The sequence below is a fragment of the Podarcis muralis genome, chromosome Z, assembly GCF_964188315.1.
Source record: "Podarcis muralis chromosome Z, rPodMur119.hap1.1, whole genome shotgun sequence".
In the NCBI taxonomy this organism is placed as follows: domain Eukaryota; kingdom Metazoa; phylum Chordata; class Lepidosauria; order Squamata; family Lacertidae; genus Podarcis; species Podarcis muralis.
Window position 1 is genome coordinate 13,505,327 of NC_135673.1, and position 16,391 is coordinate 13,521,717.

General features: G+C 46.3%; 1 protein-coding gene across 5 annotated transcripts; it reads right to left on the reverse strand.

The window, feature by feature from the left end:
* Positions 1-480: 480 nt before the first annotated feature.
* RNF183 (ring finger protein 183) lies at positions 481-12,393 on the reverse strand. Of its 5 annotated transcripts, XM_077922261.1 has the most exons (4): positions 12,244-12,392; positions 6,674-6,776; positions 2,720-6,033; positions 481-2,121 (listed from the first exon to the last, which is right to left on the reverse strand). In XM_077922261.1, the coding sequence occupies exon 4, from the start codon at positions 2,074-2,076 to the stop codon at positions 1,486-1,488; it is 591 nt and encodes a 196-aa protein (XP_077778387.1). In that variant the 5' UTR covers positions 2,077-2,121; positions 2,720-6,033; positions 6,674-6,776; positions 12,244-12,392; the 3' UTR covers positions 481-1,485. The 5 variants fall into 5 exon arrangements, with proteins under 5 accessions (XP_077778387.1, XP_077778385.1, XP_028571490.2 ...); XM_077922259.1 differs by lacking the exon at positions 481-2,121 and having other exon boundaries at positions 3,467-6,030; positions 12,244-12,393; XM_028715657.2 differs by lacking the exon at positions 481-2,121 and having other exon boundaries at positions 3,467-6,033.
* Positions 12,394-16,391: the final 3,998 nt, after the last annotated feature.

Here is a 16,391-nt window from a genome sequence, read left to right on the forward strand (position 1 = left end):
CAGGACTCTCCCCTGGCCACAACCCTCCGCAAACCATGTTTCACATCCTCCCTGAGAGTTTTTGCCTGGCAGGAATATGTCCTTTCACTCTGATAATACTTCTTGCTTGCCTAGATGGAGGATATGGAAGGGTGTGTGTGGATATGGAAACTGGCCTGCTGCACAGAGGTAACATTTACATTAGCTGCCCTACTCACTTTTGCCTCACCCCACCTACCACCGGCATGTGGCGCTCAGAAGGTTGCCCAGAATGGAATGAGGTAATTGGGTTGGAAAAAAGATTTTCCACCCCTGAATTGGCATTTCCTTGTAGGGAAAGGCGCTGCAGCCACCCCACTAATGTTCATTTTGTGTGTCCCTTTCCCAATCCACCCTGTCCATGCTAAACTTACCTCCTTGCAAGACCCAAAAGATTGCTTTGATCCTATTATCAGCCCCCACTCTTACAAGCTGATGCAATTTGAAACAAAACACTGCAAAATAGATACAAAAGTTTTAATGTCACTGCCATTTGGCTCTCTAACCGTTAGTGCATACACCAGGAGAGAGAAAAAACGTTGAGCACCTGCCTTCATTTTTGTGCCTGCATGACTTGAGTACACAGAGGAGACCATCTCCAAGCCTGGACAGAGAACAGTGATGATCTGCAGCCTCGGTGGTTCCACATTCAGCAGTGCAGTCAGTGTTCTCTGGATGTTGGGAACTCTTCATTGGCTGCAGCAGAGGCATTTGGCACAGGGGAAGAGTCCGGTTTGGAGGGTCGGCATAGCTCAGTGGTAGAGTCTTACATGCAGAAGCTTCCAGGTTCAATCCCCAGAATCTCCAGGTAGGAATAAGAGAGACAGGCCACTGCCTGAAACCCTGGAGAGCTGCCACTCAGTGTAGACAATATGGAGCTAGATGGACCAATGGCTTGACTTAAGGCAGATTCCTATGTCCTTTTACTCCAAGTATGGGGAAGCTTGGGTCCTCCAGACGTGGTTGTTACAGCTCCCATCATGACCAGAGATGATGGGAATTGTAGTTCAGCAACATCTGGAATGAGAAAAGCTCTCCTCTCCACACCTTCTATGTTCCCATTATCCATTTTCACCCTCTTACCCACTTAGCCAACTTAAGAAGCAGTGAGTTTGTTGAAATGCTCCCACTGCCCTGTCATGTCCTCATCCGCATCCTTATTTTAAAGCTCACAAGTAACCCTCAAGGTAAAGTCCTGGGACCCACTGGCAGTCCAAACCATTTTGCTGTCTGGGGCGAACGACAATTGGCAGCCTCTCTCTCGTTCGATAGGCAGAATCTGACAGAGCTTTGAGTATTAAATCATAATTCTGGGCGATGTCTTCCAGCACACTTGAGCTGACTTAGAGAACTCAAGGCAGGTTGTGTGGCACACGCAAGCTAGTCCTCCCAACACTTTGCTGCTGCTTGTCAACCACCTCTACCCTGCTCCCGGCATCTTCCACCTGAGGAGGCTGCTGGTCCCTGTCACCCCCACCCCCAAAAGAACTGCCTGGTCCAAAAGATAGAGAAGATGAGTAGTAAAGTCACACTTAAGATGACAGCCATCAAGTAGGTGAAAATCCGGAGCTGGGGATTGCAGGCACACGCCCACATTGGGGAGCGGTGGTGGTTGGGCAGGGTTGTGGCGGCAGTGGTAGTGCTTGCCGGGCGGCTTTGCTCACGGTAGCTGTCAATGCTGGGGTCTGTCACTGGGCCCAGGTCCAAGGTGTAGACCCTGGGCTGGCGGAGGAAGTACCTGCTCTTGCGCTGCTCCTTCAAGCACAGTTGCCGGCCCTCCAGGATGATGTGGTTGGGCTCCAGGCGCAGCAGGCGCAGGATGGCCTCATTGGTGGGCAGCTCAGTGACAGGCTGGTCAGAGGGGAGGACGGTAGGGTGGCGGCAGAGTGGGCACTGCAAGCGGTTCTGAGCCAGGGACACCAAGCTGAGATGAGCCAGGCACTCAATGCAGAAGGAATGTTGGCACTGAAGGACCTTGGGGGTGCGGAAAGTGTTGTCGTATGGGTTCCAGCAGATGGGGCATTCGGCCTCCAGCCCCTGGACCTCCTTCTCAGCCATGGGGAGACCCAATCAGCAACACAGCCTTCTTTGCTACCTAGGAGACTAAAAAAACAAGGGCAGGTGGAAGCTCAGTGACAGTAAACATACAGCAGCATCAATGCAGTGGAACCTTTGGCCCATGAGATGCAACGATTGGCTTGCCATAGGGCCGTGCTTGCTGAGGCTGATGGGAGTTGTAGTTCTTCAGCATTGGTGGGGGTGGGGGGACAAAGGTCCCCAACACCTGGCTTTTACAGCATCAGCAAATGCAAAGAGAGAGGTCCTCCGCCCAAGGGAATTTGCAGTATGAAGTTTAAGAGTGGAAGCAAGCCCTTCTCTTGCAAAGCAATTGATAAGGCAAGGATGGGAAGATAAACATCCACATCAGAACAGCCTGCTGGATCAGGCCAATGGCAATCTAGCCCATCCTCTTCTCACAGCAGCCAACCAGAAATACATGGGAAACTTTGCGCACAGACCATAGGTTTCATGGCTAGTAGCCATTGATAGCCTTATCAGAGGAAGCACACAGAGGCTTGTGCTATAGTGGTAGAGCCACTGCGAGTAGAAGGATCAATGCTCTGACTCTATAGCATAAAGGCAGCTGCCTGTGTCCTACACCCACCCACCCCTGCAAAAAAAAACAATACCCAAAACCTACCTTGCCTTGAAAAGCAGGAGATGTGGACAGTATGGCCTCATCCTAACTCAATTCCATCCATGAACAATGTTGCTTTTCACACCTGCCAGAAGTCTGATGCATTCTCCTTCTGCTCCCTTATTCTTTCTTAAGATTGGTGAGCAAGTGTGGGTTTGCAGCGGGATCTGAACTGGTCCAAAATGAAGAGAGAGAGCCTAGGCAGGAAGATGCTTCCTTTGCTGGTGCTGCTAAACCAAAGGTGTTCGCTCTCCTCCTCCCATTCTCAGGGGACTTTGTCCCTTAGGCTGAGCTTGGCATTCTCCTCTGTCAGGTTGGTAAGCAGCTGTTGTTTACTACCAGGGCCTGGCAGCCAAGGTGAGAGAACTGGTGGAAAGCCGGCAGGGAAAGCCTCGGGCTGCCTTGGAAGTCAGGAAGCCCCAAGCTGACCTATTTTTCAGCATTGCTGCCATTGATTTTTAGGTACCTTGGTTTAGGAGCATGGGAGAACAATAAGGCACGCTCCAAGAGGCAGAGCAGCATTTGCCCTAAAATCCCAGCACAATTCTCAAACACCTCCCACCATCTCCTTCTAGTACTGAATTGTAGCTTCTAAACCCTGGTGGGAGGGCAAAAACTTTCCCCCTTATACATTGCAATGGACCATGTCCATTGATGGTGGAAACAGGTGTAAATGTATTATTTAACATCATTAATATACTGCTCGATTGTGCTAAAACCTCTAAACAATACATTCCCCCATTTTTTTAAAAGTTAAAAACAAAAGCATTTAAAGATAATTGAAACTAATAGTCAACAGATTAAAACATGTTAACATCAACATGCCCACATCAGCTTTCCGACACTAAAATGTTTTTAGCAGGCACCGAAAAGAATACCACAAAGGTTTCTCACCTGATTTCAATTGGCAAGGAGTTCCAAAGTGTATGTGCTGCCACAGTAAAAGTTTGACTATTTGCAAGTGTGGAACAAGTATTCTGTGGAGCTAGTAACAGTGCTTAAGTGGACACATAGGAGATAAGGTGATCCCACAATAATAATAAAAATCTCCTGCATTTGTAAGTGATATTATGGTTTGTTTACTTTTGTGTGTGCAGAGCCCCCCCAAGCAATAAAGAGAATATTAATATGAAAGAAAACACACAATAAAATACAATGAATCAATCAAAGCAATATAAAATGGTGAAGGAGCATGGCTTGCCGAGAAGCCTAATGGCAGCCTGATCCAGCATCTCCTATATGAAAGGGGCTAATTTATAGTTGAATGACTGCTAAGTAAAAGCATAAAAGGTAAACGGACCCCTGACTGTTAGCGGACGACTCTGGGGTTGCAGCGCTCATCTCGCTTTATTGGCCAAGGGAGCCAGCGTACAGTTTCCAGGTCATGTGGCCAGCATGACTAAGCCGCTTCTGGCGAACCAGAGCAGCTCTCGAAAATGCCGTTTACCTTCCCGCTGGAGCGGTACCTATTTCATCTACAGTGGTACCTCGGGTTAAGTACTTAATTCGTTCCGGAGGTCCATTCTTAACCTGAAACTGCTTTTAACCTGAAGCACCACTTTAGTGTCTCAACAAGGAGCAAGCCCACCCCACAACCAATCACCCTCATTGGGATGGGCAAAGCCAATTGGCAAACCACTAAAATCCTTCCCTCCCTTCCCAAATTCCAGAGGTACTATCCTTTATCCATTGGCCATAATATACTGTAATGGAACTTCCAGTTTCAGAGGCAGTATACCTCAGACTATTTGTTTAGTGGTGCAGCTGGGTAACTGTAGTCCTTGGTCTTATTACCTCTGTGCATTGTTTCAGTTGCCAAAAGAAGAAGAAGAAGAACCTCTTCTCCTTTCCAACCCAAAGTGCTTTATAACAGTTCTACCTGCTCTGTCAGAGGCAGGATGGCTGAGAATTAGAAATTGAAGAGTGCTGTTGCACCCAGGTCCTGCTTCTGGGTTTTCCATAGGCATCTGCTCAGCAGCTGTGAGTGGCCAGCCAGTGTTTTGGACAAACAGGATGCATATAATCCTCCAGGCTTGCTGGCTGCAGCTCAATGGCAGAGTATGTGTTTTGTATGCAGAAGATGCCAGGATCCGTCTCCTGCAACATCTCCACATAGGACTGGGAGAGAACCCAGCCTAAAATCTGGACTGCTGCTGCTAGTCAGTGTAGACAATACTGGGTGTGTTTATTTCCAGGAATACAGCTGACTGGAACTGGGGTAGTACTCCTGATGCTACAATTCAAGTTGAAAGTTTCTTAACCTATAGAATCTTCAAAACCCAAGGAACAGTGGCTTCTATTTTTTAATGCATGCCATCCAGACTCTCCTGTTACTCTGCAGCCACACCAGACATCGACAGGAAGGTGTCCTCTTCTGAGAGTGTTGGCGCTCCAGACACCTGCTCCTCAGCAAACAAAACCACTTTCCAAATACTGTTCAGACCTTACCAGGAGGACAAGGAAGCTCCCATTGGAAGCCACCAATTTATCCACTGCCCTATCAGCAAAAAGAACAGTATTCAAAATATCAGACACCAGTCTGGGAGTGAAGACTTGGAGGAGGAACTCTTCCCGTGCTCGTTTCATACCATTCAGCAGCACAGCAAGGTTGATCTTGGTGGCCAACCGTTTTCCATCCACAGAGCTCCGTGTGGACACCATTATGCCGTAAGGTACAAGACTTTGCCCCACATAAATCTCTGCAGCAGAGATATCACAGGTCCCATTTTCCAGGATGCCCCTCCAGGGAAGCCAGACACTACTTTGCTCGAGATACCGAAGTTTCACGGCACTCTCCTCCGTCAGGAGGGAAAGAGTTGCTTTGGTGAGGCACAGAAGTGTGCTTCTTGCATCACCCAGCCCAGCGGTGACCAGGACCCAAGGTTTGTCAGGATTTGTCCCTCCCAGCTGGCCACATATGTATTGCTGCAGAATCTGCCATGTAGTTTCTGGCTGGTTTGGGAAGAGAAGGCGAAGGAGTCCAAGCCGGCTTTGGGGCAATTGATTCTTGGTGGGGCTCACAGCCCTGTAGTCATCCAAGGATAAGTGGCTGTTACCATGATGGAGCAGGATCACGGAAACAAAGACAAACACGAGGGCCAAAAAGGCAGCAAGGGAAACAGAAGGGAGGAAATCAGAGTCTTGCAGGTCTGGTGCAGGAGTTTCGGTAGAGGCAGAAGGAGCTGATCCTTCTCTGGCCTCCATCTCTGCACGCTTCCAGGGTTCACAACACGGTTCTTCAGGGAAGTTTCTACAGTTAAACAAATAGGTCTCCTCATCATCAACATCTTTCCACATCCTTTGCATGTCTTGATCTTCTAGCACAGAGAAGGAAAGGAAAGCTCAGAAGCAGGGTCTTAAAAACAACACACACACACGTAAGCATAGCACTGAACGAGGTAGTAGAGACCTGAAATAGTATGGCTGTACCATTTCACTCTGAAGGGAGAGGGTCACATTTTGGAATGTTCCCTGCAGCTCAAAATCCAACATAGCTGGAACTTCTCTGCCTGCTGTGCTGACCTTTTATTTGTAGGGTCTGGATTGATTTTAATACAGAGAAGCATTAATAATCACCCCAGTGGATGCCCTTGTCTCCAGCTTTTGTCCCCTTAAAACTCTACCCCTTCTCTGAGAGCCAGTGTGATGTAGTGGTTAGAATGCTAAACTAGGACATGGGAGACCAGAGTTCATTTCTTCACTCAGTCATGAAGCCCGCTGGGTCACCCTGGGCCCAGTCACACACTCTTAGCCTTACTTACCACACAGGGTTGTTGTGAGAATAAAAGCAACAGGAGGAGAAGTGTGTATGCCACCTTGACCTATTTGCCTCTACCTAAAAACCATATTTGGTAGCGGCCATCTCAACACCTTGTGGTTGTGAGTTCCAAAGGTTTATTGCACATCACATGCAAAAGACAATGCCAAGAAGTTGCCACACCTACACCAGCGACTTACTTTCAGCTTGGAGTGCAGACATGTCTTGAGCCATTCTCTGTATAGAGCGTCGTTTCCCACAAATCTTCATCTATAGGTACATCTCTCTTACATCTGGCACCTACTGAGTATGGAGAGAAGGAAAAGAGGAGAGAGAGTGGCCCAGTTAAATTAGCCTCTTGTAGCAAAAACAGCCAAAACCCCTGAGACCCCTTAAGAGACCAACACGTTCTCTGTGGCAAACATTTGCATAGACAAGAGCCCAGTTTGTCAGATACACAAAGTAGGCTGCCGAGACTGAAATATAGGTAACTGCCTAATCCCAAGTCAGATGGCTGGTGCATATAGTCCAGTCTTCCCAGGACTTCTGGGTTAGCCCCTCCGGCAATGGCGGATTTCCTCTGATCGGGAGGAATCTGCTTCGTGGAAATTAGGGTCTGGACCGCCACGGCGAGGCGGAGACCCACTAAAAACCACAGGCGGGTGAAGCCTGTGGACGTGGGATTCGGCTGGCACCGTTTGCGCCTCCCCTACTCGCGGCGAAACCCGGTTTCAGGGATCCGGAGCGACGTGGGGTGAGCAGCACGTGCTTCGAATCGACTGCTCTTTTCACGGAGTGGAGCCGCATTGCTGTTGCCGGAGAGCACTGACTGTTTCCTGTGGACAATTGGACTTTAAACAACTACCCTTGAGTAGAACGGAAAATTGGATTATCAAACATCTTAATTTGGCACGGAAGCGGGACGGTTCTAAACAGGAAGTCCACCTTCCGCTTTTGTAAATAGATTGAAGCAAAGACATTGCAAGCTAAAGTCTGGAAAGTTTTTTTGTAAAGGATTAAATCTCCATTGGCTAAAACTACTAAACCCCCCTTGGAAGCAGGAGAAGAGGGGGGAAATCTTAGATTGTTCAAGCCTGCAGGAGAGAGAGTAAAGAAAGATAAATTTCTACCGTCTTGAACCTGGGAACGGGCTGCCAAGAAGACAGACGTTTTGGGAAAGTTCATTGACTGTGAATAAAACGTACGTTGACAGATAGTTAAATAAGAGAAACATATTTATTCCAATGTTTCCTTTTGCACTTAAAAGGAACAAAATATTTGAAAAACAAAAGTAATTTTGTTGCTGGATCTGCTTTTAAAAGGACGGATACAAATAGAAATTGTTTCCCCTAGAGGGAGCCTTTGAAACTGTTGTTGGAGTGGACCTGGGGAACTCTACAGCTGTAGAGATTAAAGATCGTGAGAACTAGACATTGACCTTGAACAAGACCTTGAACAGAAGAAGCCTTAGTGATTGCTTTTTGCAAAACAAGTGCCTTATTGGAACAGCTTCATGAGAAGATGGATTTGATGACTACTGCAATTGATAATTTTGGACAAACAGTGAACACTTATACAGAACCTTCTCAGGAACTGACCCAGGAATCTGCTTTGACAGGGCAAGCTGCGGAGAAGACAAAGGAGGAGGTTGTTGTTGAACCTCAAGCAATACAAGTGGAGAGAGCCGCGGCCTCGCAGGAACATAAGTTGTTGTTTCTGATGACTGAATCTGGAGTGAGCCAGACTTGGAGAGATGGAGTCCCGTTTGGATTGGAGATGGAAAGTTGGATAGATCCCCCTATGCAGGGATGTTCTGGCTTTTGGGATCTGGTTTTGGGCCAGGGGGAGACTGGAGTTGTGGGGGCCTTTAACTTTGGAGGGATATTGAAGCATGCTTTGAAATATCTTTTGGATTTTAGTGCTGACCATGGAGAATGGGCTGACCTGTCGAGAAGGGATAAAGACATTGTTAGGTTGGAGTCTCCCTGAGATCTACTCCTTAGTGACAAAGGCAGGAAATTAAGAACAAGATCAGCAGAAGACAAATTAAAGTGCAGGTATAAATATGAAGAAGATTTGCAGAAGGGACATGGAAAAGAGTTAAGAGCCTCGGACAGAAGATCACCAGGTTGATGGACTAGATGGAATAGACAGAAAGGACTGACAGAACACGAGACCAGGAAGAAGAGACGGTGGATGAAGATTGGAAGAAAGTTTAAAAATTCATTTAGAGAAATATTGTAAAATTAATGAGTGTTAGAAAAATGTTGGAATGAAACTATTTGGCTTTAGTAGAAATGCTATAAGGAGTTATGTACAAATAAGTTTTTAAGTTTTAGGGCTTTTTATGGTAAGATAAGGTTAAAATAAATTAAGATAACCAAAGGACAGAATATAGTGAAAGATGGAAAGGATTTGCTGAGATAATTAATAATTAGAATACCAAAAAGGGAGGTGTGAGGAGGTCGATGAAACAAGTTAATGAAAGATAAAGATATGGGAATATTGGATTTGTTTTTAATTCTTTTGGCTTTTGTTTTTGATTTTGATGTATTGTGTGTTTTGTACTCTTTTTTCTTTTTATTGACTTGTATTGTTTAATTTCTTTTTTCTTTCTTTTCTTTTTCCTTTTTTCTGTAATTTTAAATTCTTAATAAATATCATTTTTTAAAAAATTTTAAAAAAATTAAAAAAGGAAGCTGAGGGGAAATCAGAAAGCCCCCAGTTTTCCACCTGAGCAGCAAAAAAACAAAACAAAACAAAAAAACCATATAGTCCAGTCTTCTCTACTCTGACTGCCAATGGCTCTCCAGGGTTTTAGGCAAGGGTTTCTCCCAATCTTTACCTGGAGATGCTGGTAATGAGAGAGAGACATAGGAAAGTGAGGGAGTAATTTGGCTCCACCTTTCTCCTCCTTTCTCTGGGTGGCGCTGTGGGTTAAACCACAGAGCCTAGGACACTTGCTGATCAGAAGGTTGGCGGTTCGAATCCCCACAATGGGGTGAGCTCCTGTTGCTCGGTCCCTGCTCCTGCCAACCTAGCAGTTCAAAAGAAGAAGAAGAAGAAGAGTTTGGATTTGATATCCCGCCTTTCACTCCCCTTCAGGAGTCTCAAAGCGGCTAACATTCTCCTTTCCCTTCCTCCCCCACAACAAACACTCTGTGAGGTGAGTGGGGCTGAGAGACTTCAAAGAAGTGTGACTGGCCCAAGGTCACCCAGCAGCTGCATGTGGAGGAGCGGAGGAGCGGAGACGCGGAGACGCGAACCCGGTTCCCCAGATTACGAGACTACCGCTCTTAACCACTACACCACACCACGTCAAAGTGCAAGTAGATAAATAGGTACTGCTCCGGCGGGAAGGTAAACGGCATTTCTCGTTCTGGTTCGCCAGAAGCGGCTTAGTCATGCTGGCCACATGACCCGGAAGCTGTACGCCGGCTCCCTCGGCCAATAAAGCGAGATGAGCGCTGCAACCCCAGAGTCGGTCACGACTGGACCTAATGGTAAGGGGTCCCTTTACCTTTACCTTCTCCTCCCACAGGAGCAAAAATAAATTGTACTCTTTGGTGAAAGAACCCCAGCAGAGATTTAAAAATCACAGCACATGCAGCAAAGTAAAGCATGAAAATATAGGCTGTTAGACCTTTATATATACACTTGTGAGTTTAAAAACTTCCGTCTTCCCCTGGCATAGACTGACAGCAAGTAAGAAGGCAGGTAGGTTGGGGGGTGGCTGAGGGCATGGTGAGATTGGTGGAGGCAGTGCTCTGCATGCCAACGGACCAGCCTCTACTAACCCTCCAAGGAGGCTGATCAATGAGTACATTCAGTCCTAACTGGGAAGTATTTGGGGGCGGGGAGCTCCCTCAATTTAGGATTTCTGCACCCCCCAATATTTTTGTATTTCTGCAAACAATGGGGTTCCTCCGAACTTGTTTGGGGATACAACGCCTGCTTTCTTGTGTCTGGGTGTTGTCATGTGGCTATATAAGGATCGGCACTTGACTCTGAACTTTTGCAATAAAGGGAATGTGAGCACTGAAATGCTTATAAACTCTTATGATCTGTTATGAGCCATAAAAAAAAAGGCCTGGCAGTTTTTATAGGATAATCTCAGAGAAAGGTGCCATTTTGTCTACAAAGTGATCAATAAACATTGGCCACCCCAGTGAGGTGGGACAAAGTAGGCTAAAGGCAAAGTTTTAAAGAGGGAGAAAAATGAAGAGCTCTCTGCTGAGTTTCCACTTTTGCTAGTGTATATTCAATCACTTTAAAGCAATAGTTCTTCAGCTGCATGCACACTACCATTCACTTTTGCTCTTGGGCAAACACAGATCCCACATCTAACACCAGTGCTACACGCCACTCCAATCCCCATGAGCTGTAAGAGATTCCTGGGGCTCCAAGTGTTCACCCAAGGTTGTGTCTCCGTTGGGAAGATCGAGGCACAGCAGAGGTTAGTATCTTTAAGAAATATGTCTTATTAACACATGTTTACACCTGGATATCTGCCATGGAGGAGTTGCTGAACACTATACCCCAGGAGTGTCTCTCATTGCCCCTCTCATATCTTCAGCAAACTTGGGTCCCAAACAGCAGCCAGTCATGGCTCCTGGTACAGCCTCCTCCAGCCAGTGCCAAAGTGGTTCTGACCTCTACACCCCCCCACCCCCCCATAAAGTTCTGGCCTTCCCATCAGCTCATGGAGAACTAGCCTTTGCTCTCCTTCCTGGCACGCCTCTTGCCAAAACCCCAAGCCTCCTGTGAAATTATACTTTCCCCTGTCACCTCAGCGCCCCCTCCCTGTCACTCCTGTTTTGCACAGACCTGAGAACCTTCTTTGATGTATAGTACCTGGCCACCGTTTCATAATGGTTTGCAGTCAACCAGCCAGGCCAGACTGGTTTGCATAAGCTGGCCCATGGATTCCTTTTCTGACACAGTTCTGTAGCCTGCATTTCCCATTCCTATCCCAGACATTAGCTAGCTTAATTAATTGCTTGGGTTTAGGGGGGGGGTCTCCCTCTGACCCAACTCTTAACAATATTCGTCTAGCCATCTTATTGGGAGGGGCTGTAGCTTAGCAGAAGAGCATCACCATTTTGCATGTAGGAAGTCCCAGGTTCAGTTCCTGGGACCTCAGGTAGGGCTGGGAGACACCTCTGCCTAAAACTCTGGATTGCTGCTGTCGATCAGTACTTGGGCTAAAGCAGGTATCCTGTGTTCCTGGAAAGCACCATAGCTCAGTGGTAGAGCATCTGCTTTGCATGCGGAAGGTGCCAGGTTAAATCTCCAATGGCATATCCAGGTAGAGCTGAGAGACCCCCCACCCCACCCCACCCAAACGAGGCTCTGGAGAGCTTCTGCTGGTCAGAGTAGACAAGGCAAGCTAGATAAACCAATTGTCTGGCTCGGACTGAGGCAGCTTCTGATGTTCCTCTGGCTGCAGCTCAGACAATGCCCATTAAAAGCATAGCTACAGGCGCTTGTGCAAAACCTGATAACCTTATCTGCCCACCATCCCAAAAATGATGTCTGGTTTTATTTACTTAAAATATTTGGGATCACCTCTTGTCTTCATTCTTGAGATGTTTAGACTCTCCTTTACTTCATGCTTTGCTGTATGCGCAAAAGTTGGCAAAAGTTCTCAGATTCCTGGCACTTTCTAGATTTGCAAGAAACATAAAATGGTTCGTTCCCCACCACCTCTCCCCAAAAAAGTTATTATAGAACCAAGGAGAACAAGTCTTGAAAAGGAGCAAATACTTACAACCCTTTCCATGTACAAATGGGGTACACTCCACTCCCCCACGGAAAGGTTCCCTTGTTGCATTTAAAGTTGCTTGGCATCGCCAACTTCCCTGCAGACACCTCTCATCTGCATACAGGTAGATGTTATCACAGGTATGCAACTAACAGAAGATCTCCTCCCTCCAAGGCACAGTTTTCCCCAGGTCCTAAAGCTAGTACGTCTTCGTTTTGGGCGTAACGCATAATGAGTGCGTACAAGCCAGGGCTGAATTCATTTGTATAGGTTCTGCAGAGAAGTCACACCTGGCTTGATCTCATCCCAACAACATCAGAAGCTGCCTTACAGTAATTCAGGCCTATTGTTCCATCTAGATCCACACTGATTAGCAGAGATTCTCCTGGGTTTTGAGCAGGAGTCTCTCTTATCCCGACCTGGAGATGCTGAGGATTTAACCTAGCACCTTTTCAAATGTGAGACATGTACTCTGCTACTAAGATACATGCAACTGAATACACTACAGCTAAGTCCCTACATGCAACCTATTATACACTGTGTGTCCCCCTACTACTGTGCTCCTGTGCAAAAAAATTAAATGTGTTATAAACAAAAAATTAGGGCATGAAACATTTCCCAGCATGACAACAAAGCCTCCAGCATATACAATATATGATGCTGCCATTTAGAAAAGAGGAACCAGCAATCCTAATGGCAAATTCCTGCTGCTCTGTGGATTGAGAGATGCGCTCTGGACATGTTCAAAACCTCCCTCCACAAATTGTTACTAGCAGGTATGGATGGGCAAACCTATCAATTTTTGTTTCTCATTCCCCCCCTTTCCACATTGGTTTGCGATTTATTTATTTTTAAGTCCTCCTGAAAATTCAGCAGCCTTTTGATGCAAATTATTCCTAATATAAACAGTTTGCTATGCAATTTTGCCTGATATACATATTCTTGCAAAGCAATTTCCCCAACATCTTTGTATCTTGTTTCCATTAATATAGACATCTTTATGCACACTTCAAGCCAATATATAGAATTCTGTACACAATACATGACTGGAGATCTGGCTTGCAAAATTCCGAGAAGGGAGACTGTGTTTTGATCTGCACATGGTTTTGGAAAGTTCAAATCAGATAGATTCATCTTTAAATGTGCAGAAACTAACTTCTCCCCCAGTCCTAGTCACAGGTTATGCTGGCTAAGGGAGATAGGAACCATCAACCTCTCTAAGGCCACAGGTTTCCCATGCCTTTGTGTTAAAGCCCCCCCCCCCCAAAGTGCAGTGGATAAGATTCAAAGACAGCACAGTAGCTGAACTATTATAATTATTGGTATTTATTAAATTTCCATATCACCCTTCATCCAAAGATCACAGGGCAGTTCACATAATAAAAGCAAGAACAAAAAACAAACAAACAAGCCAATAACCCCATTCAACCAAACACATTTAAAAGAACATGGAATGTTAATAAGCCCGGCTAAAAAGAAAGCTTTTTGCCTGGTGCCTATAAGTATGTAGTGAAGCCGCCAGGCAAGCCACGCAAATTAGCAAAGGTTTGGCAAGTCCTAACCAGTAACTAGGCAATAATGTTTGCACTGCTTCTTTTGGAAAGCAAAAGCAAGCTGGCTGTTTCCACTGAAAGTGGAGATTCCCAGAATGAACCACCCTTATAGGTGCCCCATGCCCTGTTTTAAGTCGATCGCCTGCACCACCTGCGCACCAAGCAAAAATTCAACAGGTTGAGCTATTCCAAAGAGAGGTGGGGGAAATGCAGCCTGTGGTTTCCCCCACTTCCAGCACACAGCAGTTCAGGAAGACCGAGGGCTTTTGGCCAGTTAAAAAGATAGCACAAGAGTAAAGCTGGTAAGAAAAAGGTTGGCGGTTCTAATGCCCCTAAGACTTCTTAGTTTCTCACATACACATGGCTTGCTGTTTTCATGTGATGTGATCCCAGTATATGTGGCTGCAGTATATCTGTGAGGAATGGAGAACCTCAGTGGCCCTGTGTATAGATGTTGGACTCCAGTTCCCATTAGTCCCAGCCAGCATTGCTGAAGATCAGGGATGATGGGAACTGGAGCCCACCAACATCTGGAGGGCCACAGGTCTCCCAATCCCCAGAAAATATAGATGCTGCAGTCAAATGGCTGGGCTGATCCTGTGGACAGCTTTCATCCTCCTTCAAGGCTTTGTGGCAATTGAGTGGGGGAGACCACCAGTGGGTTAGTAAAAAACAGATACATCACCTACTGAATGATAGCCTGTTGTGTCACTATTAAAAAGCATTGGGTTGTATTCAATACTAGCCCTACACAGAGTGGACCCACTTAAAATTATGGGCACAAGTTACTTGCAGAACAAACTGGGTTCAGACCTATGTCAAGCTTTGCTCATTCACAATGAACCTTAGGAGAGATTTCCTAACAGAAGGAGCTGCTTGATAGTAGAATAGACCTTCCTTGGGAAGGGTCATGGGCTCTTCTTTGGCGAAATTGTTTAGGCAGCATCTGGGTGGGAATCTTTAAGGGGTCTTGGACTTGGGAAAATTCCTGTCAGGGATCCAGCATGTGATAAGATTTTTGCCACAGATACTGGAATGCCCATAGGTTAGGGTGGAACAGGGTGGGTCGGTGGGTGGAACTGAGGGAAGGTGGTGGGAGGGGCTTAGCTGCAGGGTGCAGCCTCCCCCAGTTGACCTTGGGAGAGAGACCTATTGGGGGAGGACAAACACTGCATACACAGCATGCATCACATCCCCCCATCATTGTTATGGCTTCTGGGAATTAGTTGCTCTGTGAGGAGTCAACTGGAATTGCCAGGATCCTTTGGAGATGTGTGTTTTAAATGTATGGCATGTACACAGCCCAAGGGAGCTAGATTCTCTTCTAACATAACAAGGATAATGACAATAATAATGATCGTTTTATTATTTGTATCCCACCCATCTGATTTGCCTATCTTTGTCATCCAGCTCAAGCATGATACCTCCTCTGTTATCTTATTTCTACACCCTGTTTGCTTATCCTCCCTGACTTCCTCTTTTTGGTCTGCTGCTAGACCAACCAGAACAGAGATCTCCCCCCCCCCATAGCACACTTCATTTGGTGTCTCTTCCACGGTTACTATTATTTTTGCCTTTTCTGCTTTTTCCTTGCCCATTTGGGGAAGGAAGGTTTGCTGGAAGGCAAGCAGCATCTCAGGGTGCAGAGGGAGGGGGAACAACTGGGCAAACAGCTCTGTGCCCTCCAGCTGCATCTCCATCTCTCTCTGAGAGGGAAAGGCACACCTTGAGCCACCCTGGATCCCCGCAGCAAAGAGCCGCTCCTCTGCAGGGAGCCTAGAGAAGATTATCAAAGCTTGAAGGAGAAAGATGCTCAGCAGGCAGAGCAAGAATATTACAGGTACAGTTTCTGCCTCTCTTAAGACAGCTCTGCTAATTTCATCTCCCTTTCCCCCCCTTCTTATGCCTAGAGGCACACCTTTCTTGCTTATAACTCTTCCCCCTTAAATCCCACTTTCCTGGAATACTGTACTTTTGGCTTAAGCTGCTCCTCCTCATCCCGCACCAGATCCACACCATACTTTTAAAGCATATCTAACGCATGTTTAAAGCACATGGCTCACCCTCCCCCAAAGAATCCTGGGTACTGTAGTTTGAAAGGGTGTTGGGAATTGTGCTTCTGTGGAGGGAAAACTACAGGTCCCAGGATTCTTGGTGGTGGTGGCTAGGGAGCTGACAGTTTAGCTTACGGTTCCTGTACAAAACATCATGTACTTTGATAATGTGTTGTTTGTGTTTCTGTGACCCAGGAGTGGGAGAAAACATTTTCAGCCTGAGGCAAGACATTTAGTTCTGGCAAGGGTTACATGCCAGCAATGGCCAGATTTGCCAGAGGGAAAAGCGGGTGAAGTAACACATGTAAAGCAAGAAGCATGATAATATTGCAGATATTAATATTGTGCAGCTTGAAGCAATTGGATGCATTAAAACTAACTCCTCTTGGGGAAAAACGCTGCCCAGACCCATAAGTATTGTTCAAAGCTTTACTAACCAGATCTTCTTTCAAAACAGGTACAAAAACATTAATGATACATCCAAAACAATTCCTTACAGTCATGTGCTTGTCCCAACACAGGTTGGGCTTCTTATAAAATATGAAAC